At 57.1% G+C, this 17,019-nt stretch overlaps 1 protein-coding gene across 2 annotated transcripts in view; it reads right to left on the minus strand.

The window, feature by feature from the left end:
• LOC140409647 (disintegrin and metalloproteinase domain-containing protein 12-like) overlaps window positions 1-17,019 on the minus strand; it is a 1,449,600-nt gene that overhangs the window by 111,743 nt on the left and 1,320,838 nt on the right. For both annotated transcript variants that reach the window (XM_072497981.1, XM_072497982.1), the window contains exon 18: window positions 14,723-14,837. In XM_072497981.1, the coding sequence (XP_072354082.1) occupies window positions 14,723-14,837 (115 nt within the window). The remainder of the gene's footprint in view (window positions 1-14,722; window positions 14,838-17,019) is intronic.

Below are 17,019 nucleotides of genomic sequence, written 5' to 3' on the forward strand. Positions count from 1 at the left end.
GCACTGCCCCTTGGCACTGCCCCAGCACTTCCCCTTGGCACTGCCCCAGCACTGCCCCTTGGCGATGCCCAGCATTGCCCCTTGGCACTGCCCCAGCACTGCTGCTTGGCACTGCCCTCAGCACTGTCCCTTGGCACTGCCCCAGCACTGTCCCTTGGCACTGCCCCAGCACTGCCCCTTGGTGATGCCCAGCACTGCCCCTGGGCACTGCCCCAGCACTGCTCCTTGGCGATGCCCAGCACTGCTCCTTGGCGATGCCCAGCACTGCTCCTTAGCGATCCCCTTGGCACTGCCCCCAGCACTGCCCCTTGGCACTGCCCCCAGCACTGCCCCTTGGCACTGCCCCCAGCACTGCTCCTTGGCACTGTCCCCCGCACTGCCCCTTGGCGATGCCCAGCACTGCTCCTTGGCGATGCCCGGCACTGCTCCTTGACACAGTCCCTATCACTGCCCCTTGGCGATGCCCAGCACTACCCCTTGGCACTGCCCCCAGCACTGCTCCTTGGCACTGCCCAGCACTGCCCCTTGGCACTGCCCCAGCACTGCTCCTTGGCACTGCCCCCCGCATTGCCCCCAGCACTGCCCGTTGGCGATGCCCAGCACTGCTCCTTGGCGATGCCCGGCACTGCTCCTTGGCACTGCCCCTGCAATGCCCCTTGGCACTGCCCCCAGCACTGCCTCTTGGCGTTGCCCAGCACTGCCCCTTGGCGATGCCCAGCACTGCACCTTGGCAATGCCCAGCACTGCCCCTTGGCGATGCCCAGCACTGCACTTGGACATGGTCCCTCTCACTGCCCCTTTGCACTGCCCCCAGCACTGCCCCTTGGCGATGCCCAGCACTGCTCTTGGACACGGTCCCTATCACTGCCCCCAGCACAGCCCCTTGGCGATGCTCAGCACTGCTCCTGGACATGGTCCCTATCACTGCCCCTTGGCACTGCCCCCAGCACTGCCCTTGGCGATGCCCAGCACTGCCCCTTGGCGATGCCCAGCACTGCTCTTGGACACGGTCCCTATCACTGCCCCCAGCACAGCCCCTTGGCGATGCTCAGCACTGCTCCTGGACATGGTCCCTATCACTGCCCCTTGGCACTGCCCCCAGCACTGCCCTTGGCGATGCCCAGCACTGCCCCTTGGCGATGCCCAGCACTGCCTCTTGGCGATGCTCAGCACTGCCCCTTGGCGGTACCCAACACTGCTCCTTGACATGGTGCCTATCACTGCCCCTTGGCACTGCCCCCAGCACTGCCCCTTGGCGATGCTCAGCACTGCTCCTTGACATGGTGACTATCACTGCCCCTTGGCGATGCCCAGCACTGCCCCTTGACATGGTCCCTATCACTGCCCCTTGGCACTGCCCCTGGACACGGTCCCTATCACTGCCCCTTGGCGATGTCCCCAGCACTGCCCCTTGGCACTGCCCCTTGGCGATGCCCCCAGCACTGCCCCTTGGCACTGCCCCAGCACTGCCCCTTGGCACTGCCCAGCACTGCCCCTTGGCACTGCCCCAGCACTGCCCCTTGGCGATGCCCAGCACTGCCCCTTGGCACTGCCCCAGCACTGCTGCTTGGCACTGCCCCAGCACTGTCCCTTGGCACTGCCCCAGCACTGTCCCTTGGCACTGCCCCAGCACTGCCCCTTGGTGATGCCCAGCACTGCGCCTGGGCACTGCCCCAGCACTGCTCCTTGGCGATGCCCAGCACTGCTCCTTGGCGATGCCCAGCACTGCGCCTGGGCACTGCCCCAGCACTGCTCCTTGGCGATGCCCAGCACTGCTCCTTGGCGATGCCCAGCACTGCTCCTTAGCGATGCCCCCAGCACTGCCCCTTGGCACTGCCCCAGCACTGCCCCTTGGCACTGCCCCAGCACTGCCCCTTGGCACTGCCCCAGCACTGCCCCTTGGCACTGCCCCAGCACTGCCCCTTGGCACTGCCCCAGCACTGCCCCTTGGCACTGCCCCATGGCACTGCCCCCCGCACTGCCCCTTGGCGATGCCCAGCACTGCCCCTTGGCGATGCCCGGCACTGCTCCTTGACACAGTCCCTATCACTGCCCCTTGGCGATGCCCAGCACTACCCCTTGGCACTGCCCCCAGCACTGCTCCTTGGCACTGCCAGCACTGCTCCTTGGCACTGCCAGCACTGCCCCTTGGCACTGCCCCAGCACTGCTCCTTGGCACTGCCCCCCGCACTGCCCCTTGGCAATGCCCCCAGCACTGCCCCTTGGCGATGCCCAGCACTGCTCCTTGGCGATGCCCGGCACTGCTCCTTGGCACTGCCCCTGCACTGCCCATTGGCACAGCCCCCAGCACTGCCCCTTGGCGATGCCCAGCACTGCTCCTTGGCGATGCCCGGCACTGCTCCTTGACACAGTCCCTATCACTGCCCCTTGGCGATGCTCAGCACTGCTCCTGGACATGGTCCCTATCACTGCCCCTTGGCACTGCCCCCAGCACTGCCCTTGGCGATGCCCAGCACTGCCCCTTGGCGATGCCCAGCACTGCCTCTTGGCGATGCTCAGCACTGCCCCTTGGCGGTACCCAACACTGCTCCTTGACATGGTGCCTATCACTGCCCCTTGGCACTGCCCCCAGCACTGCCCCTTGGCGATGCTCAGCACTGCTCCTTGACATGGTGACTATCACTGCCCCTTGGCGATGCCCAGCACTGCCCCTTGACATGGTCCCTATCACTGCCCCTTGGCACTGCCCCTGGACACGGTCCCTATCACTGCCCCTTGGCGATGTCCCCAGCACTGCCCCTTGGCACCCCCTTGGCGATGCCCCCAGCACTGCCCCTTGGCACTGCCCCAGCACTGCCCCTTGGCACTGCCCAGCACTGCCCCTTGGCACTGCCCCAGCACTGCCCCTTGGCGATGCCCAGCACTGCCCCTTGGCACTGCCCCAGCACTGCTGCTTGGCACTGCCCCAGCACTGTCCCTTGGCACTGCCCCAGCACTGTCCCTTGGCACTGCCCCAGCACTGCCCCTTGGTGATGCCCAGCACTGCGCCTGGGCACTGCCCCAGCACTGCTCCTTGGCGATGCCCAGCACTGCTCCTTGGCGATGCCCAGCACTGCGCCTGGGCACTGCCCCAGCACTGCTCCTTGGCGATGCCCAGCACTGCTCCTTGGCGATGCCCAGCACTGCTCCTTAGCGATGCCCCCAGCACTGCCCCTTGGCACTGCCCCAGCACTGCCCCTTGGCACTGCCCCAGCACTGCCCCTTGGCACTGCCCCAGCACTGCCCCTTGGCACTGCCCCAGCACTGCCCCTTGGCACTGCCCCAGCACTGCCCCTTGGCACTGCCCCATGGCACTGCCCCCCGCACTGCCCCTTGGCGATGCCCAGCACTGCCCCTTGGCGATGCCCGGCACTGCTCCTTGACACAGTCCCTATCACTGCCCCTTGGCGATGCCCAGCACTACCCCTTGGCACTGCCCCCAGCACTGCTCCTTGGCACTGCCAGCACTGCCCCTTGGCACTGCCCCAGCACTGCTCCTTGGCACTGCCCCCCGCACTGCCCCTTGGCAATGCCCCCAGCACTGCCCCTTGGCGATGCCCAGCACTGCTCCTTGGCGATGCCCGGCACTGCTCCTTGGCACTGCCCCTGCACTGCCCATTGGCACAGCCCCCAGCACTGCCCCTTGGCGATGCCCAGCACTGCTCCTTGGCGATGCCCGGCACTGCTCCTTGACACAGTCCCTATCACTGCCCCTTGGCGATGCCCGGCACTGCTCCTTGACACGGTCCCTATCACTGCCCCTTGGCGATGCCCGGCACTGCTCCTTGACACAGTCCCTATCACTGCCCCTTGGCGATGCCCGGCACTGCTCCTTGACACGGTCCCTATCACTGCCCCTTGGCGATGCCCAGCACTGGTCCTTTTAAAAAATATATATGTATTTTATTAAAGTTTTTCGATCAAAAAATAATTTTCCATTTTTACAACTTTGTAACAATATGTACATTGATCGTTTTTTAAATAATATATTAACTAATAGCAAGTGCCAAAAACAAACATTGAAAAAATAAATATAAACAACTATAACCAACTAATATGTAACAAAGCACAAAAAAAACCTCAAAAACCCGAATGCACCCCCCCCCCCCGCCCCCCCCCCCCCTCCCACCTGGGTTGCTGCTGCTGTCTTTCCTGTTTTCCCTTATCGCTCTGCGAGATAGTCGAGGAACGGTTGCCACCGCCTGGTGAACCCCTGAGCCGAACCTCTTAGTGCGTACTTTATCCGCTCCAATTTTATAAACCCTGCCATGTCGTTTATCGAGGCCTCCACGCCCGGGGGTTTAGTTTCTTTCCACATAAGTAGAATCCTTCGCCGGGCTACTAGGGACGCAAAGGCCAAAACATCGGCCTCTCTCGCCTCCTGCACTCCCCAAATATAGCCAACCCCCAGCTTGGTTCGACCCGGACCCCTACCACCTTTGAAATCACTCTTGCCACACCCACCCAGAACCTATGCAATACCGGACATGACCAGATCATGTGGGTGTGGTTCGCCGGGCTTCCCGCGCACCTCCCACACCTATCCTCCACTCCAAAAAATCTACTCAGCCTTGCTCCCGTCATGTGCGCCCTGTGTAGTACCTTGAATTGTATCAGGCTGAGACTGGCACACGAGGACGAGGAATTTACCCTGCTTGGGGCATCTGCCCACAGCCCCTCCTCAATCTCTTCCCCCAGCTCCTCCTCCCATTATCCCTTCAGCTCCTCTACCATCGTCGCCCCCTCGTCTCTCATTTCCCTGTATATATCGGACACTTTACCATCACCCACCCATGCCCCCGAAATCACTCTGTCCTGGATCCCTTGCGCCGGGAGCTGCGGAAATTCCCTCACCTGTTGCCTCGCAAATGCCCTCACTTGTATATATCGAAATGCATTCCCAGGTGGCAACTCGTATTTTTCTGTCAGTGCTCCCAGACTCGCGAACGTCCCGTCCAAGAACAAGTCCTTCAGTTTCGCAATTCCTGCTCGCTGCCAAGATTGAAATCCCCCATCTATCCTTCCCGGGACGAACCTGTGGTTGTTCCTTATCGGGGACCACACCGAGGCACCCGTCACTCCCCTATGTCGTCTCCACTGCCCCCAAATCTTCAGACTCGCCACCACCACTGGGTTTGTGGTGTATTTTTTCGCCAGTGCTTTTAAGCTAGTTCCCCTACAGGACGCCATCTCCAGCCTTTTCCACGCCGCTCCTTCTTCTTCCCTCATCCACTTACATATCATAGACACGTTGGCGGCCCAATAATAATCACTCAGACTCGGCAGTGCCAGTCCCCCTCTATCCCTACTGCGCTGTAGGAACCCCCTCTTTATCCTTGGAGTCTTTTCGGCCCACACAAAGCTCATGATACTCCTATCCACCTTCTTAAAAAAGGCCTTTGTGATCAGTATGGGGAGGCACTGAAACACGAAAAGAAACCTCGGGAGGACCACCATTTTAACCGCCTGCACCCTACCCGCCAATTACAGGGGCACCATGTCCCACCTCTTTAAGTCCTCCTCCATCTGCTCTACCAGTCGTGTCAAGTTAAGCTTATGCAAGGTTCCCCAGTTCCTGGCCACCTGGATCCCTAGATATCGGAAGTCTCTTGTTACTCTCCTCAGCGGCAGATCGTCTATTCCCCTGCCCTGTTCCCCGGGGTGCATCATAAACAGTTCACTCTTCCCCATATTCAGTTTGTATCCCGAAAACTCTCCAAACTCCCTGAGTGTCTGCATTATCTCAGGCATCCCCTCCACTGGGTCCGCCACATATAGCAGCAAATCATCCGCATATAATGACACCCGATGTTCCTCTCCTCCTCTAAGCACCCCTCTCCACTTCTTAGAGCCCCTCAGCGCGATGGCCAATGGCTCAATTGCCAACGCGAACAGTAACGGGGACAGGGGACACCCCTGTCTTGTGCCCCTATGTAATCGGAAATAGTCCGATCGTTGCCTGTTTGTAACCACACTTGCCACCGGGGCCCCGTACAGGAGCTGAACCCATCTGATTAACCCCTCTCCAAATCCAAATCTCTTCAGTACCTCCCACAGGTAATCCCACTCCACTCTATCAAATGCCTTCTCTGCATCCATAGCCACCACTATCTCTGCCTCCCCCTCCGGTAGGGGCATCATCATCACCCCCAGCAACCTTCGTATATTGGCATTCAATTGCCTCCCTTTAACAAACTCTGTTTGGTCGCCATGTACCACCCCTGGGACACAGTCCTCTATCCTTGTCGCCATCACTTTGGCCAATAGCTTGGCATCTACGTTCAGGAGGGAGATAGGCCTGTATGACCCGCACTGCAGCGGGTCTTTGTCTTTCAGGATCAACGATATCGTCGCCTCCGACATCGTCGGGGATAGTGTCCCCCTTTCCTTAGCCTCATTGAAGGTTCTCGTCAGAAGTGGGGCCAGCAGGTCCACATATTTCCTGTAAAATTCCACCGGGAACCCATCTGGTCCCGGGGCCTTTCCTGCCTGCATGTTCCCGATTCCTTTTACCACCTCCTCCACCTCAATCTGCGCTCCCAGTCCTGTCACCTCCTGCTCCTCAACTCTCGGGAACTCCAACTGGTCTAGGAAATGTATCATTCCCTCTTTCCCCTCCGGGGGTTGGGCCTTATACAGCCTCTCATAAAATGCCTTAAACACCCCGTTCACCCTCTCCGCCCTCTGTTCCATCCTTCCCTCCTCGTCTCTAACTCTTCCGATCTCTCTCGCCGCCCCCCTCTTCCTAAGTTGTTGGGCAGCAGTCGGCTCGCCTTTTCCCCGTATTCGTATTGTATTCCCTGTGCCTTTCTCCACTGCGTCTCCGCCTTACCCGTGCTCAACAGGTCAAAGTCCGTGTGTAGTCTCCGTCTTTCCCTGTATAGCCCTTCATCCGGAGCCTCCGCATATTGCCTATCCACCCTCAGAATCTCCCCGATCGGTCTCTCCCTTTCTTTACCCTCTTGTTTCCCCTTATGGGCCCTTATGTAAATCAGCTCCCCCCTAACCACCGCCTTCAGCGCCTCCCAAACTACTCCCACCTGGACCTCTCCATCATCATTGACCTCTAGGTATCTTTCAATACATCCTCTCACCCTTCCACATACCCCCTCATCCGCCAACAGTCCCATGTCTAATCTCCAAAGTGGGCGCTGCTCCTTCTCCTCTCCTAGATCCAGATCTACCCAATGTGGGGCATGATCTGAAACGGCAATAGCCGAATACTCCGTTCCTGCCACCTTCGGGATCAGCGCCCTTCCCAGGACAAAGAAGTCTATCCGGGAGTACACTTTATGGACATGGGAGAAGAAATGAAATGAAAATGAAAATCGCTTATTGTCACAAGTAGGCTTCAAATGAAGTTGCTGTGAAAAGCCCCTAGTCGCCACATTCCGGCACCTGTTCGGGGAGGCTGGTACGGGAATTGAACCGTGCTGCTGGCCTGCCTTGGTCTGCTTTCAAAGCCAGCAAGGAAAACTCTTTACTCCTCGGTCTAGCAAATCTCCAGGGATCTACTCCTCCCATCTGCTCCATAAAGCCCTTAAGCACCTTGGCCGCTGCCGGCCTCCTCCCGGTCCTAGATCTGGACCGGTCCAGCCCTGGGTCCAGCACCGTGTTGAAGTCCCCCCCCCATTACCAAATTTCCCATCTCTAGGTCCGGGATGCGCCCCAACATACGCTTCATAAAACTCGCATCATCCCAGTTTGGGGCATATACATTCACCAGCACCACCGCCTCACCTTGCAATCTGCCACTCACCATCACGTACCTGCCCCCACTGTCCGCACTACGGTCTTCGCCTCAAACAATACCCGTTTCCCCACCAGTATTGCCACCCCTCTATTTTTCGCATCTAAGCCTGAGTGGAATACCTGTCCCACCCATCCTTTCCTTAATCTGACCTGATCTGCCAATTTCAGGTGCGTCTCCTGAAGCATAACCACATCCGCCTTCAGCCTCTTTAGGTGCGCAAATACCCTTGCCCTCTTAATCGGCCCATTCAACCCTCTCACGTTGCACGTGATCAACCGGGTTGGGGGGCTCTTTAACCCCCCCCCCCCCTCATCGTCGACTAGCTATCCCCTTTTTTAAACCAGCTCCTCACCCGGTTCCCACGCACCCGTTTGTCCCCCAGACGGCGCTCTCCCATCTCGACCATCCCATCCCGTATCAGCTCCCCCTTCCCCTCAGCAGCAGCAACCCAGTTAACGCCCCCCCCCCCCCCCCCCCCCCGCTAGATTCCCCTCTAGCTTGATTGCTCCCCCATATTGCTTCCGGGAGTCAGCAAACTCTGGCCGACCTCGGCTTCCCCCGTTTATCCTTAGCCTCCCATTATGTGAGGCCCCCTCCTTCCTGCGCTCACTTTTCCCGCCACAGTTTCCATAGCGCGGGAACAAAGCCCGCGTTTCCCTCTCGGCCCCGCCCCTAATGGCGCAGCTCCCTCTCCCCTTCCCCGTCCCCTTCCCCACCGGCGCCCACATTTCTTCGTGTCCCCCCCTTCGAGGGAGGAAAAAATTCCCCTATCTAATTTACAATTCCTTGCCATCACCTCGCTACTTCTTTCCAAGCATCCATTCCCAAATCTAGTCCAACTTCTCTTCTTGGATAAATGTCCACGCCTCCTCTGCCGTCTCGAAGTAGTGGTGTTTGCCCTGGTGTGTAGCCCACAGTCTTGCCGGCTGCAACATTCCGAATGTCACTTTCTTCCTGTGGAGCACCGCCTTGGCCCGATTGAAACTCGCCCTCCTTCTCGCCACCTCCGCACTCCAATCTTGGTAGACGCGGATCACCGCGTTCTCCCATCTGCTACTCCGTGTCTTCTTAGCCCATCTCAGGACCATCTCCCTGTCCTTATAGTGGTGGAATCTCACCACTATTGCTCGCGGTATTTTCCCTGCCTTTGGTCTTCTCACGAGGACCCGGTATGCTCCCTCCACTTCCAGGGGGCCCGTCGGGGCCTCAGCTCCCATTGAGGTATGGAGCATCGTGCTCACATACGCTCCCTCTGCCCCTTCGGGAAGACCCCAAATCCTTAAATTCTTCCTCCTCGAGCTATTTTCCAGGGCTTCCAGTCTCTCTATGCACCTCTTGTGTAGCGCCTCGTGCGTCTCCGTCTTCACCACCAAGCCCTGTCTCTCGTCTTCATTCTCGGCTGCCTTTGCCTTCACTCCACGGAGCTCCATCGCCTGGGTCTTTTGCGTCTCCTTTAACCCCTCAATCGCCAGCAACATAGGCGCCAGCACCTCCTTCTTGAGCTCCTCCACACATCGTCGGAGGAACTCCTGCTGTTCCGGGCCCCATACCATCTGGGCTCCCTCAGCCGCCATCTTGCTTCTCCCTTCTCTTCTCTGCCGCTGCTCCAGAGGATCCTCTGCAATCTGGCCACTACTATCGCTTCTTTCCATCCACACCCGGGGGGACTCCTTCCTTTGTCGCCTCACACTGGGTTTAGCCTTGAAAAATTTCCGTTGGGGCTCCCGATAAGAGCCCAAAAGTCCGTTGAAACGGGAGGTGCCGAAACGTGCGACTTAGCTGGTCATCGCCGCAACCGGAAGTCCCCCCAGCACTGGTCCTTGACATGGTCCCTATCACTGCCCCTTGGCACTGCCCCCAGCACTGCTCCTTGGCACTGCTCCCAGCACTGCCCTTGGCGATGCCCAGCACTGCTCCTGGACACGGTCCCTATCACTGCCCCGCACTGCTCCTGGACACGGTCCCTATCACTGCCCCTTGGCACTGTCCCCAGCACTGCACATGGTGATGCCCAGCACTGCCCTCAGCACTTCCCCTTGGCACTGCCCAGCACTGCCCCTCGGCACTTCCCCCAGCACTGCTCCTGGACACGGTCCCTATCACTGCCCCTTGGCGATGCCCAGCACTGCCCCTTGGTGATGCCCAGCACTGCCCCTTGGCACAGTCCCTATCATTGCCCCTTGGCACTGCCCAGCACTGCCCCTTGGCACTGCCCCCAACACTGCCCCTTGGTGATGCCCAGCACTGCCCCCAGCACTGCCCCTTGGCACTGCCCCCAGCACTGCTCCTTGACACGGTCCCTATCACTGCCCCTTGGCACCGCCCCTTGGTGATGCCCAGCACTGCCCCTTGACACTGCCCCCAGCACTGCTCCTTGACACAGTCCCTATCACTGCCCCTTGGCATTGCCCCCAGCACTGCCCCTTGGCACGGTCCCTATCATTGCCCCTTGGCACTGCCCCCAGCACTGCCCCCAGCACTGCCCCTTGGCGATGCCCAGCACTGTTCCTGGACACGGTCCCTATCACTGCCCCTTGGCACTGCCCCCAGCACTGCACCTGGACACTGCCTAGCACTGCCCCTTGGCCTGCCCAGCACTGCCCCCAGTGCTGCCCTTTGGCACTGCCCCCAGCACCACCTTGGCACTGCCCAGCACTGTTCCTGGACACTGCCCCCAGCACTGCCCCTTGGCGATGCCCAGCACAGCCCCATGGCACTGCCCCCCACACTGCTCCTGGACACTGCCCCCAGCGCTGCCCCTTGGCGATGCCCAGCACTGCCCCTTGGCGACGCCCAGCACTGCTCCTGGACACTGCCCCCAGCACTGCCCCTTGGCGATGCCCACAGCACTGCCCCTTGGCACTGCCCAGCACTGCTCCTTGGCACTGCCCCCTGCACTGCCCCCCGCACTGCTCCTGGACACTGCCCCCAGCACTGCCCCTTGGTGATGCCCAGCACTGCCCCTTGGCACTGCCCCTTGGCATTGCCCCAGCACTGCCCCTAGCGATGCCCAGCACTGCCCCTTGTTGATGCCCAACACTGCGCATTGGCACTGCCCCAGCACTGCCCCTTGGCGATGCCCAGCACTGCCCCTTGGCGATGCCCAGTACTGCCCCTTGGCACTGCCCCCAGCACTGCCCCTTGGCGATGCCCAGCACTGCCCCTTGGCACTGCCCCATGGCGATGCCCAGCACTGCCCCTTGGTGATGCCCAGCACTGCCCCTTGGTACTGCCCAGCACTGCCCCTTGGCACTGCCCCAGCACTGCCCCCAGCACTGCCCCTTGGCGATGCCCAGCACTGCCCCAGCACTGCCCCTTGGCACTGCCCCCAGCACTGCTCCTTGGCACTGCCCCAGCACTGCCCCTTGGCGATGCCCAGCACTGCTCCTGGACACGGTCCCTATCACTGCCCCTTGACACTGCCCCAGTGCTGCTCCTTGACACGGTCCCTATTGCTGTCCTTTGACAATGCCCTCTAATGATATTTAAATATATTTAAAGGAGGTTCCCCACCTTCCTGGGGGCAATGTTGTTACGTCAATGGTGGAATCAGGGACGATTGCAGCAAATTTGGGCATAAAATCCTGCCCAGAGATAGACACAGCAGCGAGAAAATTAACCATCAGCAACAACACAGTAAACACAGAACTGCTGCATCCTTTCCCCGGTGTAGGCCTGACTAGACCCACACCGGAGTCCGACCACATGGCCTTTCCCTCCAGTCTCCGATCACGTGACCTGTCCCAACCACGTTGTGTTCAGCCTGTCCATCATCCTGAAGCACCTGGAGGAAGAAAAGGTAAAAGAGGGGACCTTTCCAGACCCCCACCAAGGCCAGTGCAGGGCCTCGCCAGCGAAGCGGGAATACCCGAGCCAACCCCGGAGCGACAGGTACCCACCCGACCCCACATGGAAGGTGAACCCAACCTCACCGCCCCACGAGACCAGACCAGCCCACGCACAACCCCCTCCAGTGACCCTGACACCGCCATCATCATCCACGACCCCTCCTAATGCAATCACCTGCCTGATGCAAAGCCAGCCCTGCCATCCAAGACCAGCCGCCGACCCAGGAAGCGGGGAATACCAGCCGGTCTGAAGGTGAAACTTCAATTACACGGCTTCAAGACTCCTCTCCCCAGGGTACTCCTGGCGAACGTCCAAGCGATTGTGAACAAGCCGGACGACCTCAACACTAAACCTACCTCCCAGAGGGACGTGAGAAACTGCTGTGTGCTCTTCACCGAGACATGGCTTACTCCGGCCACACCAGATTGTGCCATCCAATCCGAAGGCTTCTCGATCCACCGGCTGGGCCGCAGGATGGCCTCAGGCAAGTCGAAGGGCGAGGGTGTTTGCTTCCTCATCAACACCTCTCGGTGCTCGGATGTGGTGTCCCTCGCATGCCGCTGCCTCCCAGACCAAGAATACCTGACCGTGAAGTGTCGCCCCTTCTATCTTCCACGTGAATTCACCTGTGTGCTCATCACAGCATCTACATCCCACCCCAGGCGGGAGTGAAGAAAGCACTTGGCGAACTACATTCCACCATCAACAACCAAGAAACAAATCACCCCAAAGCCCTGACAATCGTGGCTGGAGACTTCAACCAGGCCAACCTCAGGAAGGTCCTCCCCAAACTCCAGCAACATACCTCCTGCCCCACCAGAGGTGCAAACACCCCGGACACTGCTACACGAGCATCAAAGGTGCCGACCGCTCCACCCCCCGACCTCACTTTGGCAAATCCGACCACAAGTCGGTATTCCTAATTCCGGCTTACAACCAGCAACTGCAGCGTGCTGAGCCAGTCAGGAAAACGGTGCAGTGCTGGTCCGAGGAATCTGAGGACATCCTCCGCGACTGCTTGGAGCCTGCGGACTGGCCCATATTCAAGGCCGCGACAGCTAACCTGGACGAGTACGCAACCACCGTCACCGGCTACATCAGTATGTGTGTCGAGGACTGGGTACCGAAGAAGACAATCCGGGTGTTGCCCAATCGGAAACTCTGGCTCAGGACAAAAGGTTCACTCCCTGCTGAAGTTCCGGACGGAGGGGTTCAAGTCTGAGGCCCCTGACCTATATAAGAAATCCAGGTACGATGTACGGAAAGCCATCAGGGATGCAAAACGACAAAACCGGATCAAACTGGAGTCCCAGGCCAACGGCACTAACCCACGATGACGATGGCAGGGCCTACACAGGATCACAGGCTACAAAGCAAGGCCAGGCGGAATATCTGGGGCTGGAACAAGTTCTATGCCCGCTTTGAACAGTCAGCCAATGTATCAGTGCCACCCGCCCCAACAGCCCTGGATACACCCAGACCCACTATTACAGCCTCAGAGGTAAGAGCTGCCTTCTTGAAAGTGAATCCGTGGAAAGCGACGAGCCCCGACGGAGTCCCTGGGCGAGCACTCAGAGCCTGCGTAGACCAGCTGGTGAGTGTATTCGCAGATATCTTCACCACCTCACTTCTCCGCTCCGAGGTCCCCACCTCCTTCAAGAAGACCACCATAATACCAGCACCAAAGAAGTACAAGGTAGCCTGTCTCAATGACTACCGGCCGGTGGCCCTGATGTCTGTTGTCATGAAATGCTTCAAGCAGCTAGTCATGAGACGGATCACTGCCAGCCTCCCAGACGGTCTCGTTCCACTGCAGTTTGCCTATCACTGCAACCGGCCCACAGCAGACGCTATCTCACTGGCCCTAAAATCAACTCTCGAACATCTCGACAAGGACACCTATGTCAGACTGCTGTTCATAGACTACAGCTCCACCTTCAACACTATTATCCCAACAAGACTCATAACCAAACTCTGCAATCTTGGATTGACCCCTCCCTGTGCAGCTGGATCCTTGACTTCCTCACCAACAGACCGCAATCTGTCAGGATAGGTAACAGCACCTCCTCCACAATAGTCCTCAACACCGGGGCCCCGCAGGAATGTGTGCTCAGTCCTCTACTGTACTCCCTATACACACACGACTGTGTGGCAAGATTTAACTCCAATTCGATCGATAAGTTTGCGGATGATACGACTGTGGTGGGCCGTATCTCAAACAACGACGAATCAGACTACAGAAGGGAGATAAATCACTTGGTTGCATGGTGTACCGAAAACAACCTCTCTCTAAATGTCGGAAAGACGAAGGAACTGATCATCGACTTCAGGAAGCGCAGCACGACACACACTCCCGTCTGCATCAATGGCTCCGAAGTGGAGATGATTGACAGGTTTACGTTCCTGGGGGTCACCATCACCAACAGTCTGTCCTGGTCCACTCACGTTGATGCAACAGTCAAGAAAGCCCACCAACGTCTCTACTTCCTATGGAAGCTAAAGAGATTTGGCATGTCTGCATCGACTCTCTCAAACTTCTACAGATGAGCGATAGAGAGCATCCTATCCGGCTGCATCACAGCCTGGTATGGCAACTGCTCGGTCCAAGATCGCAACAAACTGCAGACCGTGGTGAACTCAGCGCATCACACAAGCTTGCCACCCCACATTGATTCTGTCTACACCTCCCGCTGCCTCAGGAAGGCAGACAGCATTATCAGAGACCCCTCCCACCCAGGCATTGCCTTCTTCCAGACCCTTCCATCAGGCAGAAGGTACAGAAGTCTGAAGACCCGCACATCCAGACATAGGAACAGCTTCTTCCCCACAGCTACAAGACTCCTCAACGACTCCCCCTCGGACTGATCTGTTCCCTGTAAGAACACTATTCACGACGCCCTGTGCTGCTCTTGCTCATGTATTTGCTTTGTTTGGCCCCTTGATCCGCACTGTAACCAATCACTGTTTGTCGATGTACCATTCGTCAATGTTCTCTGTTGATTATTCTCTTGTCTACTATGTACGTACTGTGTACGTTCCCTCGGCCGCAGGAAAATACATTTCACTGTACTTCGGATTATGTGACAATAAATCAAATCAATCAATCACTGAACTGATTACCTGAATCTGCCTTCAATGCAGGTCCGCTGTCAAGACTGCCACCTTTCCCTTTGGTATTGCAAAACGGAGGAGCCCAGCCGTTGTCACAGTGACAATTGTTCTTATTGTTACAAACCTGAAACAGTGAAAGAATTCAGAAACTCACAAAATGTACAATGGGGTCTAGCAGAAACCATCTGGACGTCAGTGATGTATCTGTGGTTGTCAGAGGACAATCGACAAACCTCAGGATACCAGTGCAGCAGACAGGAGTCCGCAGTCAATCCATCTTCTCCAATATGAGAGAGGGGCAGGGTATTCATTGTTTTTTTGGAAACATTTTTAGAGTACCCAATTCATTTTTCCAATTAAAGGGGCAATTTAGCGTGGCTAATCCACCTACCCTGCACATCTTTTGGGTTGTGGGAGCGAAACCCACGCAGACACAGGGAGAATGTGCAAACTCCACACGGACAGTGACCCAGAGCCAGGATCGAACCTGGGGCCTCGGCGCAGTGAGGCTGCAGTGCTAACCACTGTGCCACTGTGCTGCCATAGGCTATTCATTGGTTTTTTTTAATAAACATTTTATTGAGGTATTTTTTGGCATTGTAACAGCAGCAAGAGAAACAGTAAACATGAGACTATAAACATATCACCTCTCTCCCTAACAGGTCCCACCATTAATTAACCCCATAATCTACGCTAACCTAACCCCCTTCCGTCTTCTGACGATTAATTTTCCGTGAAGAAGTCAACGAACGGTTGCCACCTCCGGGCGAACCCTAACAGTGACCCTCTCAAGGCGAACTTGATTTTCTCCAAACAGAGAAAGCTAGCCATGTCCGATAACCAGGTCTCCGACTTCGGACGCCTTGAGTCCCTCCAAGCTAATAATATCCGTCTCCGGGCTACCAGGGAAGCAAAGGCCAGAACATCTGCCTCTTTCTCCTCCTGGATTCCCGGATCTTGCGACACCCCGAAAATCGCCACCTCTGGACCCAGCGCCACCCTTGTTTTTAACACCGTGGACATGACGTCTGCAAACCCCTGGCAATATCCCCTAAGCTTCGGACATGCCCAGAACATATGGATATGGTTCGCTGGTCCTCCCGCACATTTTGCACACCTGTCTTCCATCCCAAAGAATCTGCTCATCCGGGTCACTGTCATGTGGGCCTAGTGAACAACCTTGAATTGAATCAGGCTGAGCCTGGCACATGTTGCGGTCGCGTTGACTCGACTCAATGCATCGCCCATAGGATGTTAAAATACTCTAGGTCAAGTCGGCATAAAGACGGGGGAAGTTTTGGGTATTCTAAAAGGCATTAAGGTGGACAAGTCCCCAGGTCCGGATGGGATCTATCCCAGGTTACTGAGGGAAGCGAGGGACGAAATAGCTGGGGCCTTAACAGATATCTTTGCAGCATCCTTGAGCACGGGTGAGGTCCCGGAGGACAGGAGAATTGCTAATGTTGTCCCTCAGTTAAGAAGGGTAGCAGGGATGATCCAGGGAATTATAGACCTGTGAGCTTGACGTCAGTGGTAGGCAAACTGTTGGAGATGATACTGAGGGATAGGATCTATTCACATTTAGAAGAAAATAGACTTATCAGTGATAGGCAGCATGGTTTTGTGCAGGGAAGGTCGTGTCTTACAAACTTAATAGAATTCTTTGAGGAAGTGACAACGTTAATTGAGGGAAGGTCTGTAGATGTCAGAAACATGAACTTCAGTAAGGCGTTTGATAAAGTTTCCCATGGCAGGTTGATGGAAAAAGCGAAGTCGTATGGGGTTCAGGGTGTACTAGCTAGATGGATAAAGAACTGGCTGGGCAACAGGAGACAGAGAGTAGTGGTGGAAGGGAGTGTCTCAAAATGGAGAAAGGTGACTAGTGGTGTTCCACAGGGATCCGTGCTTGGATCACTGTTGTTTGTGATATACATAAATGATCTGGACAAAGATATAGGTGGTCTGATTTGCAAGTTTGCAAATGATACTAAGATTGGTGGAGTTGCAGATAGCGAGGGGGACTGCAGGGAATACAGCAAAATATAGATAGATTGGAGAGTTGGGTAGAGAAATGGCGGATGGAGTTCAATCCAGGCAAATGCAAGGTGATGCATTTTGGAAGATCCAATTCAAGAGCGGACTATACGGTCAATGGAAGAGTCCCGGGAAAAATTGATGTACAGAGAGATCTGGGAGTTCAGGTCCATTGTACCCTGAAGGTGGCAACGCAGGTCGATAGAGTGGTCAGGAAGGCATACAGCATACTTGCCTTCATCGGACGGGGTATTGAGTACAAGAGTCGGCAG

This window comes from Scyliorhinus torazame, chromosome 3 (assembly GCF_047496885.1).
Source record: "Scyliorhinus torazame isolate Kashiwa2021f chromosome 3, sScyTor2.1, whole genome shotgun sequence".
NCBI lineage: Eukaryota > Metazoa > Chordata > Chondrichthyes > Carcharhiniformes > Scyliorhinidae > Scyliorhinus > Scyliorhinus torazame.